Source organism: Ooceraea biroi, chromosome 2 (genome assembly GCF_003672135.1).
Source record: "Ooceraea biroi isolate clonal line C1 chromosome 2, Obir_v5.4, whole genome shotgun sequence".
Lineage (NCBI taxonomy): Eukaryota > Metazoa > Arthropoda > Insecta > Hymenoptera > Formicidae > Ooceraea > Ooceraea biroi.
The window spans coordinates 522684-547534 of record NC_039507.1 but is presented as its reverse complement, the minus strand read 5'-3'; the positions used below and the strand labels follow the sequence as shown (position 1 = coordinate 547534).

The 24851-nt window shown below is 47.5% G+C and overlaps 1 protein-coding gene across 1 annotated transcript in view; it reads left to right on the top strand.

Annotated features, from left to right (window-relative positions):
• Positions 1 to 24851, top strand: part of LOC105287160 (inactive tyrosine-protein kinase 7) — a 41340-nt gene that overhangs the window by 10211 nt on the left and 6278 nt on the right. Inside the window, exons 3-5 of the mRNA XM_011352639.3 lie at positions 23035 to 23158; positions 23868 to 24301; positions 24482 to 24778. Of these exons, the coding sequence (XP_011350941.1) occupies positions 23035 to 23158; positions 23868 to 24301; positions 24482 to 24778 (855 nt within the window). The remainder of the gene's footprint in view (positions 1 to 23034; positions 23159 to 23867; positions 24302 to 24481; positions 24779 to 24851) is intronic.

The following is a 24851-nucleotide window of genomic DNA, read 5'->3' as shown; positions in this document are numbered from 1 at the left end:
ACAATGTAATTGCTGTTCACAATGCTATGACTGCGCCGACCCGATAAACCGATATAATCCGTCGTTCAAACCGGTACCGTTGCTTAGTCAACAAAGGGCGATGGGCCCCATCGTCATCGTCGCCCAGGGGATTCCGGGTGGCACAAGAGGAACGTCGCCGCCGCATCATTGTGTCGCCACGGTACTTTTTAATCCTGTCTCCACGAGAACGCAGATCAAACGCCTCGCGCACAGAAATTACACGGACTGAATGAACGAAACAGAGAAGAGCGACCGAATCAGAGACGAGATCGAGAGAAAAAGAGAGAAAGAGGGAAAGAAGAGAGAGTCATGGCACGAGAGGGTGTATGAGGTTGCAGAGGGAGGCAGAAATCGATTCGTGATAGGTCGAGCTTACGCGACCCTCCTCCGCCTCCCTCTCCAATTATTCGCCCGCGCGACATTAATTAAGCAAGATAATTTGCTCTCGAACCGCGCGCTGCCCGGCATGGCGTCCACCGCCGTTCTCGCGTTCACATTTTAATGATTCGGAGGATACGCTCGAGGGTCTTGCTCTAGCTGGAAATATAATTCCGCCGACGTTAAGAGAAAGAGAACCGGGAAAGAGAGGCAGAGAGAAAACGGCGACTAAGTGGAAAGCGTTTATGTGTACACTGCACCATTCGTCTGTCCGTCTATCCGTCCGTCCGTCTGCCTGTGTAAACGTTTCCGTGCGTATCAGAAACGCGCGAGGCAAACGAATGCGAAAAACTAAAAAAGAAAGAAAGGAGAAGGAAGAGGAAGAGGGGGAAAAACGGAGAAAAACGGGAGAAGCAAATAAAGCAGACACGTACGGCGTCGCGCAGGACTGAATGAGTAATGAAGAAATATGCAGAAAAGTACATATTATTAGATCGTCGTGAGTATCAGAGGGAACGGCGGAACATGCAGGGAAAAAGACGATACGAGAAAGGAGGAGAGCGAAAGTGTGCGGGTGCGTCGTTAGCGCACCGGCAATGACTCGTTATCATGTATCGCTTCGTAATGATTATTACGTGCAGCTGCCAAGGCTGATGACGACGATAGAGTGCGAAGTGCACCAGGCGGATGTGAGTGCATTTAGCGCGCGCGCTTAATATCGGCGCGCCGATTTCATTTAGTAATTGCAATAAACACAGCGACGATAATGGGGACGTCGTCTCTCCCGCAATGCTCTTTGTTCCCAGTCGCTCCAGAGTTTCATCTAATCAGCGGGGATTTTTAATGAACGTATACGAGCCCGACGTATAATGAAGTGTGCGCGATTCACCATCACGCAACCCTTTGCAAATGATGATTTGCGAAAGCTTAACGAGCGGAAAAATCATTTCGAAATGCAGATATATTATTATTATATAGTATTATTAAGAAATAAGTTGTGGTTTTAGTAAAACTTATCCAGAAGGAAGACAAAATTTGATTAAAGATATCAGGGACCAGGAGTAATCAGTAAACGCTGCAGAATCTCAAAAAATCCTTTTTATATATGTGCAAGGATTGAAATGAAGGAGGGAGGATCATGTTACTCAAATATCGTATAGATTGAACTTCATGCTTTAAAATTTTAATTCACGTTTCATTGTTTTAATCTCATTGGAAAGACATCTCTCTTACATGATCTATCTTTTATTCGCGATAAATGCGATGAATAAAAGGAAATGAGTTTTGCGATTCGAAATGTGTTTGCATTTTGTCAGAGAAATAATTGCAGCATATAATATTAAATGTTGCAACCAAAATATACCGTTCAAAATGTAACGAGAATTTTTAGTCTATGTACGCCTTTTAGAAGACAGATTTAGTTTAACCGTGACACTGATGGCACATCCAATCGCTAATTAGCCCACGTCTATTATTAACGTGGCGGCTCGCGGCAATTATACGTTACTTGCGGCTAATTGCGCATAAAATATGGATATTCGCATAGGGAGGAAATAAAGAGGAACATAATTTCCGAAACGAATTTATTTATTCATTTATTATCAGTTACGATATTTAATATGAGGTTTATTTGAATTTCATTTATTAATTGCATTTCGGTTAGCCGCTGATATTCATGTATCCCAGCATTGATTATACAGTAAATAATTAGCATAATTATACAAAGTGATTCTAATGATTTACATTATAGACAGTCATAAAATTCATTATCTTTAATTTTTTAATTTTTTGTTAAAAAAAACTCCATATTACATTGTTTGTACAACATACAAACCGCGTCAGTATCAAGGGTGCTTAAAGAAACAGAGAGACGACGTTATGGCACACGTGTATTTATACCGTAACGTGCACGTGCAGTCAGCAAGTGTACGTTTTTGGAACGTACGTTATGAAACGACCATTTTAGTCAATCCCTTAAACCACGGTTTAATACCTAAATCTCTCTGCTACGTAGGGAGAACACGAGAGCAGCAATTCTCATGTCGCGTATTTTCGTTTCATTAAATTTAATGGCCATATTTCGGTGTATCCGACGACGAGTCGTTTTCGGGACAGCAATTTGCGTCTGCTGGATTACCGTGGGACGACGCAAGTACGGTTTCGAGTGGTTGGTAGCTCGTCTAGACGGGACGGCTCGTCGTCGTTTCTTCGTGAGTAGCAACGGAATCAATTAACAGCCAGCCGGACGATTGATCGATAAATGCGCCGGCAGAATATCGAATAACGCGCACGCAAATTCCAAGCATCGAAAGGCGGACTGCTATCGCGCGGCGCGGTTACAGATAATAATTACTTAAATTAATTAATGCCATGGGGCGAACGTCCGGGCCGTGCTCGAACGAACGAATATGCCGGACGATCGGATTCGACCTCGGCTAATTTATTTGCAAGTATAATAACCTTTAATTAGGTCCTCGATAACCAGTTAACATTTCTCATTAACATTCATCTGTGCATCAACAACAACGACAGCGCTGATCAGGCACTCTCGTTGGAGCGCGCGCAATTGAAATCCCCGGCGATCGCGACAGGACGGCCGATACTAAATAATCATTAATTACGGGTCACAATAATACGCAGCGGCTACGTCTAATACAATCGAGATTAATTGCGTGCGTTCGATGATGCGTTTTATTTCCGTTATCGAGATTGTGCTTTCTGCAAAACGTATTCAGGTAGAAAATGAAGGGTAGCGACGCGCAATATAATACATTTTAAAATATCTTTTTAGTTAATTGAACGTGAACAATATAGCCGAGATAGAAATGCTTTACCATCCGTGGCGTGCTGATTAAAAGTGCAATAAATTTTCCCCGCAATTTCGGCGCGACTGAAATGAGGAGGACTGCGATATTCAAATGAATTAAATCAGAACGGAATCGCCGCTTTTAATCATCCTTGCAACCCTCCCTCTGTTAGCATCTTGCCCCCATAAACGACATCACCACCGATCACTACGTCTCTCCATCGTCACGGATTCAGATGCTAAAGACCTACAATTATTTATACAGAATTGTAAGAAAAATATATTGCGCGCGGGAAGGGACGGGCCCAAAAATCTTGATTGATGTAACATTTTCGACGAAATTCCTCGCGCTGAAGTACAATCTTCATGCGACTCCAACAATCTGAAGAAGTCAAATGTCTAACGGGCGATATCTCGAATGTGTACGCTGATGATCGGTGCGAATATTTTGCGCCCCGTGTAAATCACCCCTTTTTTTTCTTTTTAATCTTTAATCCCTTAGCGAGCAACGAACGCGACTGCTCACTTCGCGTCGCAGGAAGGGTAATAACAGCAAGAGACAATCCTATGTCCAAATAAAAAAATAATATCTTGCTGCGACGGGATGCTACGCGTTGCAACGATGATAGGACAGGAAGCTGTTCGGTTTCTTAAGGGCAAAAAGGATGAAATGACGCAAGGAGGAGACACAGGCGAAATCGTATCTGATTTATGCGGCGCAAATGCCAGATTCGACTGGGCTCTGTCACGGCAGCTTGCATTGAGGCGTTTCTCAGGTTATATGTTTGCCGGATTATTGTCGGGGGATGTCTGGACTCGCACGCCGTTACTCGCGTTATTACTACTCGGTCGGCTCCATTTTCCGCGCGCAATAACGCGCGCGTGTAGGCGAAGTAAAATATTCGTCCGACCCCTGGATTCACGTGCGAGGTCTCCGGCGTTCTCTCAAATATCACGTCTCCACAGCCCTCCTCAGCATCGCAGCGTTTCTTATATCGCGGCTCTGCTCGCCGCGCTCTTGATTTTTTGTTTTCTGTGAGATGCTTCGTTTCCCCTAATATTAGCGACGCGATACGTGATTAATGCAAATGTCCCCTCGCATCCCGTGCCATCGCGATGCAGCGGCAGCGGCGCGCTTCAAGCGATAAAGTGCTTCGCCATTCATCATTCCGCGAGCGGCTAATTGGCCGCCATCGGTCTGCGGCAGCCACGTCGACGAGAAAGTCTCGAAGAAGCGCATTACGTGGCTATTAACGCAATGTGAAGTGCCAACGTGCTGCGACGATAAGATCCGAAGTGCGTGCAGCCACGTGGAAGAATCTCGTCTCCGTCTCGCTGAGACGCGAGGGGCTGCGAGAAGGTTCGTGATTAACGTCTGCGTGTCGGAGTACGATCGCAGGCGTCAGTGATAAGAACGTCGAACGATTTAACCATCGAATATCTGTATTCACTGCTGCCTGTACGCTCCCAGTGCTGACGGGATGACGATTAGGCCTGTCGGATTATGCGGTCGATAACCCATCGTTTTCCCCCGTTCCGCTCCGCGGACTTGATAAGGGCCGCCTTCTTATCTCGCAACTCGGCACTTTACGATCACGAGGCAGGAAAACCGGAATCGTTCCCGCGGTCCTCGTGCTCTTTTTCGGGGCTATTCTGTAGCGTTAGCGTTAGCACCACACGCGATCTCTGTAAACGACATACACGCGTAATCTTGCGTGCTTATTATTTTACCATCGCTTCGTTATCCTTTCGTTACGTATCTGAAACCGCGAATACTCCGTAACCGCGGGTTAACCGCGCTGTAATGAGAAGTCTCCGTCTGCCGCTTCAAATAACTCGCGAGACTTCTCTCGTTATCCAAGTCGCGATTTACGATCGCACAATGCTTTACGCTTCTGTTACAAACGCACGCGTGTACGATGCTTTTCGTGCTGCATCGAAGGATACCTGCATTGCACCCTGGGCCACTCCCTCTCTCTCGTCCTCCATCCCTCCGCATAATACACGGGGGCCAAACGACAATTAGGTCTCACGTATTGTACCTCATAACAATGGCTATTTTTCATTGCTTGTACCCAGTTGAGTGGAGTGCGCGTGCATCCACTCCTCTTCCCGACCGCTCGACGCAGGAAAGTACTTTGCGAGTACGTCGCTTGAAATCCGTCCTGTAGGAAGTTGCCCTCGCAGCGAGCACGCGAGCCCTACCACGCGGGACATAATACTCCAAAGACGTTCTTTGTGCACACCCCAAATTTATCTAAATACGATAATCTCGTGTTTAGATAAATTTATTTAAATCAGATATTAGTTCTGCTTGCAATTATATGAATCAATTGAAATTTCAGTTAAGTGATAATAACGTTATCGCGGGTTGATATAATATCGTAATTTTATATTCAATGAAAACTCGATTTCATAAATTTAATTCGCAGTAAAATGAGTCTTCAACATACTGATTAAGTACTTTATGCATTTTCCATTACTCTTATCGATTCGTAGCAACCCCACGAGTTCAAGCTTGCGCCTCTATCCGTTTTTTGAATGAGAATATCTGCACGGCTATGAATAATATCCCCTTTAAAGGAAAAAATATCTGCGATGTTCTCGAGTCGAGGCTTGGGACCATAGTCCCCTCCTTCTCTCCTCCTCACCGTGTCTGCCTATTCCATGATCCTTTTTCGCTTGCGCGGTCGGAGAAGTCAATTCATGGAGGGTTTGCTTGTATTTTCATTGTCTTGCCTCAATGTGCGGGCTGTTCGTCGTCGCCGTCCTCGTCGTCATCGTTCTCGTCACCGTCGTCGTCGTCGTTGTCGTTGACGTCGACAACGTTGGAACGCATCCGAGAGTACGGACGAGCGAAATGGAAAAAGAAAAGAGATGGAAGGCGAGAGGAGAAGCAGGATGGTAAACTAATCGTTGTTCCTGTGTGCGCGGAGGGGTGTGTCTGCATTTTTAAAAACGCTATCGCGCGTACGAGCGCACGCTGATTGCCAGCATGCATGCATGCATGCTCGCTCGTCCTATCCATTTTCGTTGCCCCTTCGTGTTGCCTCTCTCTTACTCCTCTTCCCTTCTCTTCTCCTCTACCGTTGCATTGTACAGGACTGGATTGTACGAGCGCGGCTGAATTGCAGCGTGCGCAATACTTGACGCCCGTATACGGCGCGGCTACCGCGCCGTGGACGACCTCAAAAAGAGGCACTAGAGAACGCGTTAACGCCGTAAATCATGCCAGGGTGATGTATATTTTTCCATTCCGCCTTCTCGCCCCGCGACCAAGCCCAAGCGGTCGGCACATACGAAGGCAACGAAGGCGACGCAACGTAATCGCTAACAGGTGCGCCGGCTTGCTGATTAGTCGCAGCGTAAATGGAAGTGCAAGAATTGCGCTTGCCGGCAAGATGACGACGCAACCCGTCGCTCTCCACCCGCGGCGCAGCGCATCTCACGTTCCCTCGTAGGGTGCGTGTGTGCCACGATTCGCTCCGGGGGCAAATTGCGTCGCGATACACGAATCGGACTCGTTAATAGAGCGAGTTCGCTTCTTGCCACGAATGAGAATTTCAGCGCGATCTCGTTTTTCGCGTTAGCTTCGGACTGACCTCGCAGTTTCGCGAAAGTAAAATAGATTGACGGACCATGCACGATCGGCATGGGCGAGCGAGGACGTGCGAGAGAAAGAATACCGGGGAGAAAAATCGTAGACTTTCTTGCGCTTGGTGGAGCGCGCCACACGGTTATCCGGCGCAACTCGCGTTTTTGTTCGCCGGGATTAGTTCCACCCCGAAGCGATGAGGTTGCATGAATCCATCAGGAGAATTGCTGGCGCGATGCGTCTCGGCATCTTAACAGCACCAACCTGCGGTCCCCGCAGTATGAAAAATGCGATTCCACTTCATTACTGCAAATTGAGTTTGCGGGGCATCCTGGAACGCTTTTAAGCTCCTTACTCTCTTGTCCGATGCTTATTTTCTACATGTTCAGTGCTACGAGTCGCGGGCGGAATCTGTCTATTATGTTTCGTAAAATGATGGTGCACACGGTTTGTTCCATTAAATGCGATTTGCCCGTGGGAGCGAATCTTCCTGGAAATCCTTGACCAACGATAATTATTACGGTTGATGGTGGTATTATCCAGCAGCGCTTACCTCGATGGATCTCCGCTCGAGCTATAAAATCTCCCTGGCTTTGATAGCAACTCCCGTCCGCGTAATGGATGACGCTGCGAAAATAATTTCGACTGCTTGTGCGTGCACAGCCGATGATATCAAAGACTATAAAATAATTAAACCAAGGTACTGCAATTACGGACGGCACTTAAGTGAATGAGAATTACATCGTCAGAAAATACTTCCGGTAGTAAAGAAACATTCCTTGATTTCCAATCGGCTAAAAATGAAATTACGGAACTGTTAAACTACAATAATTTTCCGGCAGGAAATTAACATAGAAAAATTATCGCAAGCTGCACAGTATAACCCAGTGCACACATGAGAGCGTTTGCAAAGTGCAATCGTTTTCTGGCCACCCGATATGGGTTTTCTAATCGGCAAATTACTATTATCCGGACGAATAATCAGCTGCAAGTGCACGAACTGCTGTATATTAAGCGGCATATGAGCACGACTAATAGCGGGGCGGAAAGGGCGCGCGTTGCTCATGAAAACGACAAAAAAAGTAAAGAAGGAAGTACGCGGAATGAGGTGGCTGAGGGAGAAGGAGGCAGAAAGAGAGGGAAAGAGCGAGGGAACGGAGAGAAACGAGAGAAAAGACACCGGAGCATCCCGGCGCGAGAATTCAACCGTTGAATGCGGAAGACCCAACCCGCCATTAATCTCGCTTCCTCGCTAATTAACCTTGCGCGCTTTTACTAATTAGTTGCGCGGAAAAAAAAAACTCGCCTGTGCACAAAGCGGGCGCGCGTAACTCCGCGCGGCCATACGCGCGGAGTTACGCGAGTAACGACAATCCACCGGGGTTTCTCTTTCGCCGAGAATCCCAGAAGCGACGACGTTAGTCTCTTCACGATAACTTGATTCTCCTTCTTAATGTCAACGACGAGATTGACGACCGCCGCGAAGCGCGCTAGAAAACGCTTCGACGTGCGTCGCATGCAGCACGGGGAAACTCGCGCGATGCTCTCGGAAAAAGAGATCGGTTCTCGTTAAAGCCGGCCAGCTTTCTCGTTTTATTCTGTCACCTGTTCCTCTGCGTAAACGATACACGGGAAAACGCACGATCCCAGGCCAAAGCGGAGCGTAATATTTTCCTCTCTTCTTTTATTTCCGCGTACGCTGACGGACCGTAGAAAGAAGAAAAAGAACTGCATTAAAAATGCAAACGTCGAGCGTGTGGAATTGGTAATTTCGCGCCAGCCCGGAAATGTGTTTCTCATATTATAGCGTGCCGCTGCGTTGCCCTTCGGTGGATCCACGGGCGACGTCGCCACGGCGTGGCGATATTTTAATTTCCCCTCGCGGGAAATTGCGAGCGCGAGAAAAATATGAACCCGCGACGCTGCGAGAAACGTGCTTGGCTTTGGCCCATTAACGGAAATCTTAATGACGCGTCATCGCGTATTACGTTTCACACACTCGCATGCGCTACGAATATACCGTAAGCAAAGCATAATTATCAGATGCCATTAGAATCGCGTCTCGGAGCAAGCAGATGTATAGTATATGTGCATTAATTCCAGGAGTTTGTTTCGTACTGTATAAAAGATCGAAAAATGCCAGCTGATGACATGAATTTATCACAATCATTCGTCTAGTCGGATTTTTTCAACTTCTCAGCAGACGATGCACAATTTAACGCGCCTGAACGATGCGCCTGCGTCGACCGACAAGAATAGCGAGCCCATTAATTTTTTCCGCTGATCGACTACATCGAACGCTGATGGATGCGCGTCGCGACGCTCATAAAATCTGAACTTGCATATGCACGATGATCTGTCACGATCGACATTTATGCGCTTCCGCGTGCTTCTTTATCCATTCGCTGATGGGCCCGTTCGCCGATCTACAAACGAGGTGCATCCGCGAGCGGAGCACTCGGAGATGCAGGTGCTCCCCATCGATATATACGCGAGCGCGATTTAATGTGTCGACCGTTCGGTTGGTGAATAATAAAACGATCGCTCGCGGGAATCACCGTCGGTGAAGACGTCGTTCATCTCGTCGACTCGTTAATGCCCGATGAATGCAAAGCAATAACGTTTTATCGCGGTACAAAATTTATAACACGAAGCATACCGTTACCTATTCGCTCGTTTATACCTTTTCGTGATATTTTTAGACAGGTAGACGTGTCTTCCTGTTTTTGCCTTGTTTGCTCGCTTCTTCTGTACGCAGCATTAGAATAAATGAGATACAAATAAAATAACGAGAGAAAACTAGTAATCTCAACATTAAGGACGCGCAGAAGTGCGGATGAACGTCTAGCAGCTCACAATTCGTAATTATCGCCCATGATAAAATTGTGCAGCGTTCATTAAACGCGCGCTCGCGCACGTGTAACGATGATGATGCGCGAAAGGGCTGGAGATGGTCGGTGCCCTCCCGAAGCCGCGCTTCTGGTACGCTTTTGTGCGGCGATCGGACGTGTCGTCTGTTCCGGCTTCGTTGCTTGGACGAAAAGCTTGGTTGAATCGGCGAGTTCGATGAGAGCCGAATCGCCGTTGCGAACGTAAATCACGCGGCGCGAGCCGAAGCCGAGCCACCGGCATTGTCGAGACCGCAAGGTTGCCCCTCTCGGGCTTTTTTTCTCTCTCGTCTGCTTCTGTTTCCTGTATCGTTACTTCTGGCCCGCACAAACCGGTGCGGCGAGGTGCGCAGGACGAATCGCCTTTCTGCTGAAATCGTGCGAGGAGCACAAGCGGTAGATCGCGGAAAAGGCGGACGGATTTCTCTTGCCTTCCTCATTTCTTGCTTAACGGCGTACACCGTTGAATAAATCGATCGGAGATGGATTGAAAGCGGATAAACTGCGGTTTCATGTCGAGGCAGCACGAAGGCACGAGTTGAATCAATCACGGCCGGGTGACTCACGAAATGAGACGTAACGGTGAAATAATTTAATATTTTATTTTAATATTTTATCCCAAGCGTATTCGTGCAAGATCCTTTATTCAGGATACTTGTTCGCAGTCACTAGAATACACACAATTTTTCACGTAGACATAAATGAGACAATGTCATATCTATAGTCGAAAATAAATATTAATAAGAAACCCACGTGTGAGACTGAAACTGAATAACCAGCCTGCGCAGTGTAACGGTGCACATAATGGAAAAAGAGCAATCAACGAGAAATACGGTCCATCGGCGTAAATTATCCTTTGGAAGATGGTTTAGATATCCCATACGGAGACCATGCACGCATCTAGCACCATGCCATACGCGGAGCCTTCACGCTTTTATCTCTCGCTTATACAGGCCGCAGCAAGTCGACGCATCAAAGGGAACAATGATTTATCTTCCGCGTCCCGCAGTCTCCACGCTGCATCATGTGAGTGCAGGCGTGTATCTGCCACGCTCGCAGATAGGCGACACTATTTTCAGCAATTTTATCTGCTTCCCCGAGAGCAGTCTTTCGGGTATGAGAGAGAGAGAAAGAGAGAAACGGAGGGGAAGAGAAAGAACGAACGCTGAACGATAACTGCGCGAACGTCGCTCACGGTCCTTTCCTGGCTTTATTCCTTTGTCTCGGTCCTTCGCCCTTTTTTCGTTCGCGTATCCCACGAGAGGTTCTCCGCGTAATTGCGATACAGCCGACAACGCGTCGGGATTTCATTTGACGATCCCAGGTAACTATTCTCCTACCTGTGCTGATTTAATCGTCGAGAAGCGAGCGCAGACGGTCTGGGGAGTTAGTCCCGCGGGTGAAAAAAAACAACTGTCGGCAAACCGAAATTAGCAGTATTAAGCAGTGGAGCTGTCGTAATTAATTAACTAATAAAAATAGAAAAGACACGCATTAGATATACTATATCATTTCTCACTGCATTTATTTATCTATCCGTACGCGCATTGCTCCATAATTCACGCCAATTTCTCCAAAACACTACGATGATTCACTCGTATCGTACTTTATCTAATTTATTACAAATACATTTGACATTGATTTTCAAGCATGCAGCAAAGATGCAACGAGGTCTCAGGACGCGTCAGGATATCTCTCTCTCTCTTTCTCTCGCTCTCGCGCGCGCGCGGACCCCCTAATAAAGTTCGAGTATTATCCACGCGAAAGTAACCCTTGACTTCTCTCCAAATACAGGCGGATTCGCCGTACGCTGCCAAGGGGTTGTTTTGATGGTTCGAAAATAATTACCATGCGCGCGGTTCTCGCGCTCGTCGGCTTCGCCTCCGCCTTCGGTTTTCACGTCTCCCATGGTGGCGCGTAGGGTGGTTTAAGGATTGGCACTCGGGGCACGTTCGCATTACGCTTCGCTTGGTCTCCCTACGGTGGTTCCACTGTCTCCGTTCGCCTAACGATGAATTAGATAATTCAGGAGCCGATCCGTTGTCTGCGTATCGCACTGCTCGCTTGTCGCTTCGAATCGAGAGTTGGATTGTCGTAAAGAAAGTAAAGAAGATTGTCGCGTGTCGCCGGTCGTTAGTCCTCTCGTAATCTCTCTTTTTATCGTCGTCATGCGCGATACTTTATCGTACTGATTCCCAAGAACCACGAGAGGAATACGCGAGCGCGCGCGGACAGACGTGGTCCCTCTCGGATCCATTTATTCCGCCGGCGTGTCACGATGTCAAAGGTAGATACCTTCGCAGAACGTTGTAAGCATTTGCAAACGCGTAGGTAAGTAGCAACGGTTAAAGAAAGAGGGAAGCGAGAGAGAGAGAGAAATAGAGAAAGAGAGAGAATAAAGCGGCCGCTATAAAGACGATTTCATTTTGAAACGTGATCTGCTCGATCATGTGCTCGTACTCGCACTCGTGACTTGCGCCACTGCATCTACTTCTGAAAACTAAGATATAGCAATTATGTGATAGGCGAACTATATAGAAAGAAACAAATAAATCCTTCTTCCCAGAATGAACTCGTTGCCCAGAAAGAAACGCCGTTGCTTTAATCTCTTTCTTCATTAGCGAGATTAATACCACACTTTGCTTTTCGCTATGGCCACGGGGAAACTGGATTTCCTCAGTTAACGAGATTATTCAGACTTTCGTGTATTTTCTTTTTCACGTGAGAAAATCGCCTCGCGCGAGTAATTGTCGGTGATTATCTCGCTGCGATTACCCCTTCTCTGATTGTTATTCCATTCTTCTATATCTCTCTCGTGCCTACTTCGAGACGAGATTTAAAATCTTTTTTAGATAATTACTTTACGTCGGCTCCCCGATACTCATTAATTATTACTCTATCTTCTCTTCCATCTACGTTATGAACGAGCCGTGTGAATAAACGATCTCGTATTAGCTTCCAGCTATTTCTACGCGGACTGGTACGTCTGAATTTTTTGTTCTGTACGCGCATCGAATCAGATTTCGTATAAAAAAGATAATAGCTAATATATCCGGCATATTCTCTGCATGCCCTCCTCATGAAATGTGAATATGTATGCGAGGAATTTAAATATTCGACGATAAAACAACGTATCCTTCATGTTCCAGCCCCAACTTCACTAGCAACGACAATCTCACGATTCTCTCGTGATATTATCATGTTAATGCGAGGTATAAAGAGCAAAAGAGAGAGATATATCTATATATATAGCACGTCGTAAAAGTTTCCAAATGGAGAGTACGATTCGAGGATCGCCAGCGGTTCTCGTTCCGGCGCGTCATTATAAACTTCACGAGTTGGTCTGGCCCTCGTTAATTTCCCACGCCCCGATTACTTCCCGTACTCGAGCGACGATTATAATTTTGCCGTTTATCGACGCCGGTCGCGTGCACGCCAGTTAGAATCCCGCGAGCTAACGGTCTGCTGCCGACTCTGCACTCCTCGCCTCTTATTTAGCGAGAAGCGAGAAAAAAGGGGAAAAATAATAAGGAATATCGTCAGGCCCGCCTATGTAGCTTCCTGTGCGGTAAAGAGAATCGTCCGCCCAGAGCCGACAGACCAGGGCGGATAGGTACAGTTCTGGAGAGCCATAAAACTTTATGGTGCGTTTGCATCGACCGACCGTCTCCTCTCTGCCTCGCCATACCCCTCGCCGCCTATCCCCATGGCAACGACCGACCCCCGAACGGAGCTACCCTGCATCCTTCTCGTTCTCTCACCCTCTGCTCGTTCTCTCCGTCTGCCGTACACATACGTACACCCTTTACCTGTGTGCCCTTCTCGCTCTTGCTCCCCCCGACGCGTGGACTTGCCTTGTCTTCCTTGTTCTCATGGAGACGCACGCACGAAGCTTTCTCTCTCTCTCTCTCGCTCTCTGCTCTGTCTCTCGCCGTCGTAATCTCCAACACACGGATATTGTCTGTCTGTCGCACGAATTCCCTCCTTATCTCCTCCACCTCGATGTCCCGTCCTCGCACCCTTCCTCTTCCTGGTCTGCGGTACTTGCACTCGAATTTTTACTCACGGACCACGCAATTAGAAGTGAATCTCGTCGCACAATCGGCCGCGCTACCAACAATTCGCCTCTGCCCTCTCTCCGCCTCGGGGTGCAGGGGTATAATAGCTAAAATAACTAAACCCCTTTATGCGCTCGCGGGGTGCATTCGTACCCGGCGTCGCCTCATTGTATCCTGGTCTGCCTGGCCGCCGTATCGTGTTACGTCCGCCGTCTGCCGACGAGGAAAGCGAGCGTGTTTCTCGGCGACGAATTAGCTTGTCACGCTTTTCACCCCCTTTTTACCCCGGCTTCGTCCTCTCGGCTCTCTGCCCCCTCGCTCTTGCCTCCTTTTCGCCGCAAGCGGGGCGAGGCTAACGTCTGCTGTTAGCGAGAGAAAAGGAACAAAGAGGCATTCTCGTCACGACATAATCCACTAATAATTCAACGAGCCTAGACGGGTCCTGGTCGCGCGCGCGGGTGCGAGAGAGCAAGCGAGCAAGCTCTTCTCATCTCCTTCGACGAGAGACTGTCGAGAGAAAACCGCGGTTTGTTTGTTCGTCCAGAATAAATAGCCCGCTCGTGGAAACGCGCGCGGGTCTCTCCTTTCTCCCGTACCCGCTCTTACGACGACCACGCCGCGGCTGCAGTCGAGGGCGAAGCCCAAGTCATACAGAGGGATATTTCTAACTTCTTGACGAATCGGCGTGCACCGGCGTACAGAAGTCGGATGATTTCTTCCGAGAGAAAGGAAACTCCACTTTTTCGTCCTCGGCGGTTGTCCCGTTATAAAACGATTTCGTACTTTTTTAACTGACAATTTTGCGACGAATAATTGTCATACCGAAAGAGTTAGCAACAATCACAGTCGGCTGATACTATTATTCGAAGACGCGAAATTTGATAGCGAAATTTTATGCGAAATATGAGATGCGGGTAATGAATGTGAATGTGTAACGTTAGCAAAGAGGCAAAATAGATATTAGATACGATGAAAATCGCAAATCGGAGATGTCCTTTCGTTTCAATCGAACTTGAGCGTGACGAGTATTTAGCGTCCACGTTCCGTTCAATTTCGAGGGGATTCTCGAGGCCTCCGTAGGGAACTCCGTTTACAATGTAATCGACTGGTTTATGAAAGGGAAAAGCGATTCATGGGGCTCCTGCTCGGCTTTTTGAAGTCGCCGAGGCTTCAGATTAAAACGAGGGCCCGTTGTAACGATAGCATGCTCGCAAGAGGTGCGAACAAGATGCCGTAGAGACGCGCGCCTCTTCGGATTTTTGATAGGGGAACGGTACGCTTTGATGCTTTCCGCCGTCGGAGTGCCGGTGTAATTAAAGAGCGATTTTTCTAGTAATTAAATGCGCACCGAACGTGCGGACTTAAATGAAGCCTTTGTACTCGCGCGCTACGTGGATATTTACGATTTCTAATGGAATCGTATCGGCACATAAATAATGCAATATTCTGCAATGTAAAGGTACAAAGGGAAACTGGCGGCGTGTAACAAATCGGGAAATGACGTAGCAACCTTTACGTCGAATTTAATAGTTTATCCAGTTTTAGATCTGAGGTTTGATATTCCTTGAAGGAAACATTTCTTCGATATTCTTCGAGCGCCATGTGCTGCTGCACGTCGTCTTTCGTCCAGTATCCGTCACGTTTCTCTCGTCATGCAGTTTTCCTTCCTTTTCCTTGAAGATTTTCTTTCCAGCCGTTTAGATTGAGGAACTCGCCCTTATCGAACGATCACGTTTACGACGTGGAAAACTGGCGAGGATAGTTATAGGGAGCAATTTCCTTTTACGCCTTGTAAAAGTCAAATCGTTGAAATACGCTCGTTTTAGGAATTATTATGGAGAGACTGCAACAATTGTTGCATTCTTGACGGCGAAATAATCACAATTACAAAATATTTATTTAATCGCAAAATATTTATTTTGCCTTCTTGCGATCGCGTTATATCTTAATTTATTACAATATCAATATTTTACGAGAGAAGGCTGTCTGCAACATTGTCGTAAACGCAACTTTCTTGACTTCAAAATTGAGAATAACACGTGTTTAATGTCGGTTCTCTCGATTGTCATTTTTGTATTGGATATAACATTTATTCGTCCCGTTTGTTCAGTATTTTTAATAACGAATATATGTTACAACACACTATAAAATATCAGTTCTTACATTTTTATAGAAAACTCCGTGATTCATTGGCAGTTAACGACATATTCTAATGATGTACAGACTACATTCGACATTTTGCTCCAATATAACAAAATCTAATTTCATTATTCCTTGTATAGTTTGATAACATCAAGATGCGAAAGCAATTTGAATATTTCCTTTTTATGCTCTCGAACTTGGCTTTTCACTTAATGTTTGCAGCTGTGCCTCGCGAATTAATTTTACTTCGAAAGTGGACTGACTGTCCACTTAGATGCAATACCGGAAAGACGCGAGTTTCCGCCAAGTTACAGAAAACTCGTCGAGAAAGGAATGGAAGGAAGTGTAGGGAATAAAGAGAGAGAGAGATAGATAGTGAGTAAATGGAAGATAGCAGCATACCGTTCTTCTCACCACCCGTCTCATCCTTCGGCGGCCTTCTTTCAAGTCCCGTTCTGTTTGGAAGACCCGTTTCTCCCGGGCGTTGCGTTTACAAGGTAAACGCCTTTGCGAGAGAGACGAGAGAATGACAAAAGCAGACCGGGGATATAAATCGCTTTGAATACCTTTCACCAGGCTACTATCTCGACGTGCTGCTGAAGGATCCGCCTTTTGTCTCAGCCTACGTTGGTGGAACGGAGACATCCGGAGGTATCCGTGCAACATAATATTAGTCAAATTAACCATAAATATCGAGATAAAACGGATATATCACCGTTGTCATCGAACGGTCACTCTAATGCTGTAATTTTTTGCATAATTATTTCTAACACTTATAAAATATTTATACGATAAATTGTTCATATTTAATAATAAATGACATATAATAATAATGAATTAAATAAATACTGTTAATCGCAAAGGCGAAGCATGGTATATGCATTACAGATAACACAAAAGTCGAGTGTAAGTAGAGTGCAGTGTCTCCATTGATCTTTCTACTAGAGCGTTAGTTCGAGAATTTCCAAGCCACTTTTCCTTGGTAAAAACTTTATTGAAGACGAAAGCGCGTTACGACCTAACATATATATGTCTACCTTGACGGAATGAGCACTTCAGCTACCTGCTACCTCGAGAGTAAAAAGTTGCTCTCTCGGAGTCTGCCTTTTTAGTGTTTATCGATAATATTGAGAAAACGGGCGAGTACCATCCGGTACCTCGCCGGCCATCTTCGAGGTTCTTACGTCGGTTCGCCTTTGCTCCAATATTAAAACTTTAATAACGAGACGAGCTGTTACAGCAAGCTTACTTTCTGGAATGCTTTCTTGCGGGAGGAGCAATATTTCGATGATCCCGCGGGCGAGAGCTCTGCGCTTAAGTCGTATCGATCTTGCGAAACGCATCAACGAGTCCTTGCGGGCATATTTCGCGTCCTTTATTTCTCTCTTCTTGGTCGCGCGGAACTCTACTTCCGAACTTTTGAACGATATTTTCCCGGCCGACTGGCTCCGAACGGTTTCTCCCGTCCTCTCGGCACTTCATTAACTCATTAACTGATAAACTCCAATTCTCGGTGGCAAGCCTCCAAAGAGCAAGTACGCGACCGCGCAGTTTGTCATCTCCCTCGAAACGAAGCGAGAATACGGTGCTCGTTCCTCGATGGTGAGAAGTTCCGGTCGTTGAAAGTTTTCCTTTTAAATTCATTTCCTGCATTCAAACGAGCTATTCCGCAACGTTATAATCGTTCCGTTAATCAGCTGTGTCCGCTGCAGTTTGCATGTGCGAACAGATCCATGGGGATTCAACGCGAACACGCGTTAATTCGCCTTTGTCGTGTCTGATGACAGCAGACCGACCCGGACCACTGATACGTGGGTGGTCCATGTTGCGTCGCACGCGACTTCCCCGGCATGGATGACACACATCTGTCGGCGTGTTCTTGTTCCGTCGATGATATCGCCGTTTAGAAAAAAAGAGAGAGGAAAGGCCGCCACCCCTTGCCACGAACGCAGCTTGGTACATGTGGACCCTCGTGCGTTTTAGCGATCGGGGTTTAGACAGCCGGCGGATCGTTCCATTCTCGCGCGATGTGTTTGTGTATCTTCGAGAAGGCCAAGATATGATCTTGATCTGGTGCACCAATTGCGCAAGAGAAATCTTTCGATCCGTTGAATATTCAACGAGTATTCCAAGTCCGCGCTCAATTATGATGTATGTATTCCGCGGGGCAATCGATACTCGAGTACCGCTTCAAAATTCTCGTCGGCGGGGGCAATTAAAATCCCAATCTACGTTGCGAGCAACCGACCGGAAGGGTCGTTGAAGGTATACCAGGGTCGGCCTCTCCGATCCAAGGTTGCCCGCGTAACAATGGAGAGATAAAGGGCGATTATTCACATACCCGGAGGAAAAAGGAAAAAGATCATTCCGCTCGCGTACCATTCGACCGCAAATAAAAATTTTATAAAGCTTTACCTATCATCGAAAATGCACTATCATCATTATACGTGATGGAATATATTTTTATTTCTCTCCTAGATATATTTCTACCAAGTACTTTTGCCAGCTGACACGAGATGAACGCGAATTTTATATTTGTTACGTAAATAGCCGGAATCTCGATTGAATCGATAAAAGAAACCCTCGCGTACATCATGCGCGCAGGTGCTCAGAAAGGGTTGAACGCGCTTGAAAGATATCACGGTCGACCTTCGATCCAAGGTTGCAATCGGGGTTGCAAGAGCGAGCGACGAGCGTAGGCTGCGTGCACGCGTCGCAGCGCGCGCGCGCACTCGACGGCGGCCTGTTTACACGAAAGTTAATCTCGACTGCAGGAGGATGCTGGATGCTGAAGGAGCGGCGACGGCGACGAGGGAGGGCCTCCACGCGCGTATGATGATAATAATAAACGTTACCTACCCCCTTTCGCCTAGAGCCCTCCTCTCTCTTTCTCTGCCTCTCGTTCGGCTGCTCCCGCGCTGTGCGTGCACTGCCGGCGGTTCCTTTGATCTGTCGCTTCGTTTGTGCATTTAAACACGACTCACCGAGACGCGGAGTGGAGGCAGCGAGAGGCGACGAATGGAAAGAGACGGAGCGAAGAGTCGAGAATGGCGAGGGAAGGAGACGCGAAGAAATCGAGGCGCAGGAAAGGGCTGCGGAGATCGAGAGAGAAAGAGCGAGGGAATAGCACAAGGAATAGAGAGAACGAGAGAGAGATTTTTACAATGAGTGGAGGAAAGCGGCTCGAGTGGCCCCGCGAAATCTCGTCTGGACCTCCGAGACGTAAAGTGAGACTTTCGTCATTGCAAACAAGCCCTCCTCTGCGTGAGGCTCCAACCTCCCTCTGTATCCGGGAGTTTCTCTTTACCTTTTTTTCTGTTTCTCTCTCTCTCACTCTCGTCCCACAACTGCTGTGGGCATCTTCTCCCGAGCCTCGCGATTCTTTGTCGTTGCTTTGTATCAACGTCTGTCAGCACTTTGAAATCTTCCTCGATGATAACTCCTCGAGATTAATGCTCTTTAATGGACTCAATGCTTGAGGAGTGCGTTTCGCGACGCGGCTCTTTAAATTGCTCGCCTGCTCGCCGACGAGCACGCGTCGTCGTCATGGAGGACCGGATAGGAGGGCAAAGAGAAAGAGGAAATAACAATCAAACGGCTCTGCCTCTCGTCTCTTCCCGGATTCGTCGAGTGCCGGGGACCGACCGTGAACCGCTCGCGGAAATTTTCACCACTAATTTCGCGCAACGATCCGAGAGAGCCAGACGGTACGCGGGGACGGAAGGTCGATCAATGATCGGGCTACAGGAAGGGAAAGAGGGATGGCACTGTCACATGGGAACGCGTGACGACTTCAAAGTTCATTCCCACGAACCAGCGACATTGGAAAAGCATCTCGTGGGAATGACGGCCGATGGTCACTGCGATGCGCTCAGTGACAAGTTGAATTGATTTCGTCGCTCGTGAAATCATCCGCTAACATTTACGTTTGACAGCCCGCGATGAGCTTACGCGATACATATCTCGCATTAGATGCACATTGGGATAAATAAATTATGCGGCAACTTAATGCGTAACACATCCGTATGTATTTATCGAAATCATTTTATTTAGTTTGATCAATTTTGTCAATTGCTAACATCAACTGTGTCTGTAATTTCTCTAAAATATTATATAATATAACTTAGAATAATAATTTCGTGAAAGTGATACGTGTGTCGGTTGCAGCAAAGGCAAAGAGATAACTGCTTGTGCCGCACGTTGCGCGCCGAGGTGTCAATGATGTCACACGTACGCTACATACTTATCTGACGGAAGTTATTACGCAGTCCGTGAGGAAGATTAATTTTCAAAGTAATCGCGCTCACGTGCAGCGCTCGCTGATGAAGCGTCTCGACAATGCGCAGCCGAGGGCGAGAGGGACACGATTGAGTGAGGGGAAAAAAGTGCCGACGAGGAAAAGGAGCTCGCCTCGCAGATAGTGGCAAAAAGATCGAATCAGATGAGGAGGGAGCAGGGAAGAGAGAGAGAAAGAGAAAAAACGCGGGTGTTAAGGTGTTAATAATGCCACCTCGGGGTGGAACTCGAGAATGTAGTCGTTTCCATTTCGAAGATGATGATTAGGCACAGCCGCGCCGACTGCAAACTGACGGGGCATTTTGCAGATACTGACTCCGCTTGTTTAAATTAACGAAAGTTATCTAACTCGAAAACGAGAAGAATGCTCAGAATTGATCGCGCGACGAATAGATCGCTGATGAAAGAAATATTTAAAAAGTCGTTTAACATTTAATGCGGCGATCGCGTGTAAAAGAGGATTACGAAGGATGCTGTATGCATCGTTACTTATTAGAATCAGATGGTTTTTAAGGACGCCATAATTTTACATTCCTAGATATAGAATCCGCGATATAATTTGTGATAGAAGGGGATTACACTTTATCAAATGGAGTCCGCTAATTGAGATGTAGATCAAAAGCCGCCGTAGCACCACGGTCCAACTGACGGCGCACGGTTAATATAAATGGCTCGCACGTTTTACAGAAATGCGAATCGTTACGTGCGTTCGCGGGAACGAACGGGGTAAATTATCGCGAGCTTACAATTCCCGGCCGGATCCGGCTGCGTTGTAATTTGCGACGCCCGGTTTGTGTCTGTGTAATACCCGTGCACGCGCACGCGTTAACGACGCGCGTTTTTCTTTCAACTATTGGCGTATTTTTTTTAACAAGGTCCCGACCGCGCGCGTGTAATTATATTTCATTTTATCCGGCGGGGCCGGGTGCCGGATAAAGTGGCACGCCGATCGATTCCACGGCGTGGAACTAATGAATCAAATTAATGAACGAAGCCCTATCGTCCACACGGTCTTCGGCAACTGTTGCCTCGTGAGTTACGCGCGACACATCCCTTCACCCTTCTCGTCCTTCGCCCAGTCGGCGTTGCATCCCCGCCGCATAGTTGAGCGAATCGGGGTTTGACTTTGGTTTCCTTCATTAAGAAGGATTCCCGAGAGTATAAATTTACCAGTAATTATTCGGCTATGTGCAATCACAGTAACACACACCGGAATCAGTGATTCGTCAGCACCGATGATTATCTTATTTATTGTCGGTTTCGATTTCACGCGAGACAAGATAATAAATTGAATTTGGATTTGGATCTGGAGGACTTGAATTTCTACGAATCACCTTAGCTTTACCAGGAAACGAAGTCGCCGGTAAAAACTACAAGGTGCACCGACGGATTAAACGTTCCTCCCGAATCGATGCGCATTCGCCGCGTCCATCCGAGCGCATGTTCGAAGGCTCAGGCAATTCCCGCCGCAAAGTCCAGATTAGTCGGGAGAAAAACCAGCAAACCCAAAGCGAGGGGTAACATCCAGGTCCTTTGGCTCTTTCCTCAGGTTCTTCAGGTCGATCTCTCGAATAATACATGGAGACAGCTTCGACGAGCGAGGCTGTCGGCGTACGTTCTCGCGACGAGCAGCCGCGGACGAGCGAGCCAAAGGACAAGCGGAATGGAACGCATCCGCCTGTTCCCACTCGGCGGTCGTTTTATTCGACTCGATTAAATTCGTCGTGAGAAGAGCGTAGCCGCGCTCGTTTTCAGACGACTGACGACGGGTTTGATCCATGGGCGGGAACAAAAAGCGGGGAGAACGGCGACGCGGGCGCAATCGACCTGACATTCTCAGGAACCGAGCGTCTCCTCGGCTCCTCTCTCTCTCTCTAGCTCCTCCTAACCGGATGCCTTCGTCCTCTTCCTCGCCGACTTCTTCTAGCCCTACGGGGAATTGCTTTCCCTCCTCTTGTCCTCCGCGAATCCTCCTTTCTCATTCAACAGAGAGAGAGAGAGAGAGAGAGAGAGAGAGAGAGAGAGAGAGAGTATCCGCGCGGTTACTCGGCGCCGCTCGGTGTCGACGCGCCCTTCCTCTGGACACTCTTGTCGACGAGCGGCGAGAGAACAGCAACGGAGGTCGTGAAGAAATTGGAGGCAGACATGTAGATCGTTTATTTGCCCCTTTCTCACCTCTTTCTCTCTCTTTTTTCTCTTCTTTTTCCTGTCTTTTCCTTTCCTGTGACTGTTTGCTGCACCTCCTTCGATCGAGATTTTCTTTCTGCGTAGCGCGAAGGAACCCCGCCGAGAAGGAATAAAGAATGAGTTTGGAAGAAATCAGTTGGCACGTACCGCCCGTATAATTACGCGCATTTGTTTCACCACTCGCGATATCAATTTTGGAGTTATAGCGTCGTAGATTCGCCATGTCTAATATCCACGTGGTATTAAATCTTTGGCTCGCATTCTCTCTCTCCTCTTCCTTCTCCTCCTCTCTTTTTCCTTTTTCTTTCCTTCTTCCTTTGGCGTGTCGCGTATGGCGTAATACGCAAACGGTAACTTACATCCACCTCGGCGGACATCGATGGCAATTAATAGCAGTTATTAGTATCGAAAATAAATGCTACTCTCCAGAGTAATGCTTTCAAATGTCTCTGCAACATCCAGCAATGCCAACAAATTCGAAACATGCATTCTAGCGCACGAGTGTGATGTCCACCATATTAATGATTTATTTTGCTTACCTGGCCTGGTATCGACACGCTCCGCAGAATTGTGCGACAATGTAATAATGTCCCGTGCGCCACATATATTTGCCTGATTAATTGGTCATCGTCGCTAATCGCGAGACGCGTCGATTTGTTCCAGGGGTCAGCGAGGCTAGCGTGCAGTTGCAGCAGCCAAAACTGCCGTCCGCGATCCGCTTGGGCAGCGAGGTCGAGCTTCGATGCCACGTCGACGGTTCCGGTGACATGAAATACGAGTGGTTCAAGTAAGTCGCTCCGTCTAAGCCCCGTTTATTTACCTGCCCACCCCGCGAAAGGGAATGTCCTAGGTAACTAATACCGGAAGAGCCACCACCGAAGGATGCGAAGGACGACGTCGACGCGAAAGGGTGGGTCGGAACGACAGGGGCGAGCCAAGTTCCTAGAGCGTAACTGACACTCGACGCTCACGGCACCGGTTGAATTATGAAGTGACACACCCTCGCCCCGTGGCGTAGGTGCCGTCGAGAGTTTCACCTCCGCCGTCACTCTCGTCGTCGTCTCTCACCCCCTTCGGTCGGAGAACGGTGTTCATCCGCTCGTGGAAACGTGTCGTTTCACGTTCGACGGAGTTTAATGACGCCGTCGTGGAGAACCGTGCATCCCTTCGGCATTTTCGAATTACGCGTCTGTTGCTGTCTTCGAGATTCGGGACGAAGGCGAGATCGCTCGCGTGGTTAATTAGTTTCTCCCAGAAAAGGGATGCTTCGTAGGGTGAGAGAGTACAAAGAACGCGCACGTTGAACTGGGCGATACCAAAGTCACGCAAACGGGGAACAGCTCGTCGAATGAGCGCACAGGGTGGATTAACAACGGGCGTCTTCGTCCGAACATAGAGACGACAGCGGCTGTAATGGGATCGTGTCAAATTTGATTCCATGTATGCGAGGCAATTTGCGTGTTTCGCGAAGATGAATCGAGCCGTTCGTTTTACAGGAACACGGCGAGCGTGGTGCTGAGCGACCGCATTGAGGTCAAGAAGAAGAAGCTGCACATACACAGAGCGGTCGCCGAAGACAGCGGCATGTACACCTGCCTGGCCAAAAACGAGGCCGGATCCTCACCGGTGACCGAGAGTTATCCGCTAATCGTTTCTGGAAATGAAACCGCGACGATCAAGGTCGTTCCGAGTAACCTGATCGCCAAGCGCGGCGAACCGGCTGCCCTGCACTGCGTTTTCGAGGGCGCCGACGAGGTGCAGTGGTTCTTCAAGGAGATCGGCCCGCTGGAATCCGACGACGAGCGCACGATTTTCGAGAACGGCACTCTCGTGATACGCGCCGCCGATCAAAGGGACCAGGGATTTTACTCCTGCCATGGTATAAGGGACGAGACTACAGTCAGCTACACGGTCGAGTTGCAGATTGCCTGTGAGCACCGAGAGAATTTTTATTATGTTAAAAAAGCGCGACGATAAATATCAAAGGTTGTTGGGATAGTGTAACGTTTTAACATTTTACAATAATTAATTTTTTAAATGAGATCAATATAACTTGCGATTTTTTGAGAATATAAACCGATTTTTGAATGTAATTGAATTGATTTTTCAGATTTGCTAAACTTTTCGATGGCCGCGTTCGAACCGAAATATCCAACTCAATCGGCGATCGTCGGCGAGGATCAAGAATTCCAGATAAGTTGTTTAGAACCCCTAGGGCTTCCGCCGCCTAAGGTTTATTGGAGAGATCCCACGGGACATATAATAAGCGACACCGGCCCGGTGCGCGTTCAAGACAATACGCTCATCATCGCGAGGGCTAGGATGGGCGAGGACGACGGTAATTACACCTGCGTGGCGGAGAATCTCGCCGGTGAAACGGATATATCCGTCCAGATAATTATATCCAGTAAGTTTGCAATTTTAATAAACATTTGTAACAAGAAATAATTCAAAATAATTCAAATAGTTAAAAAATACGA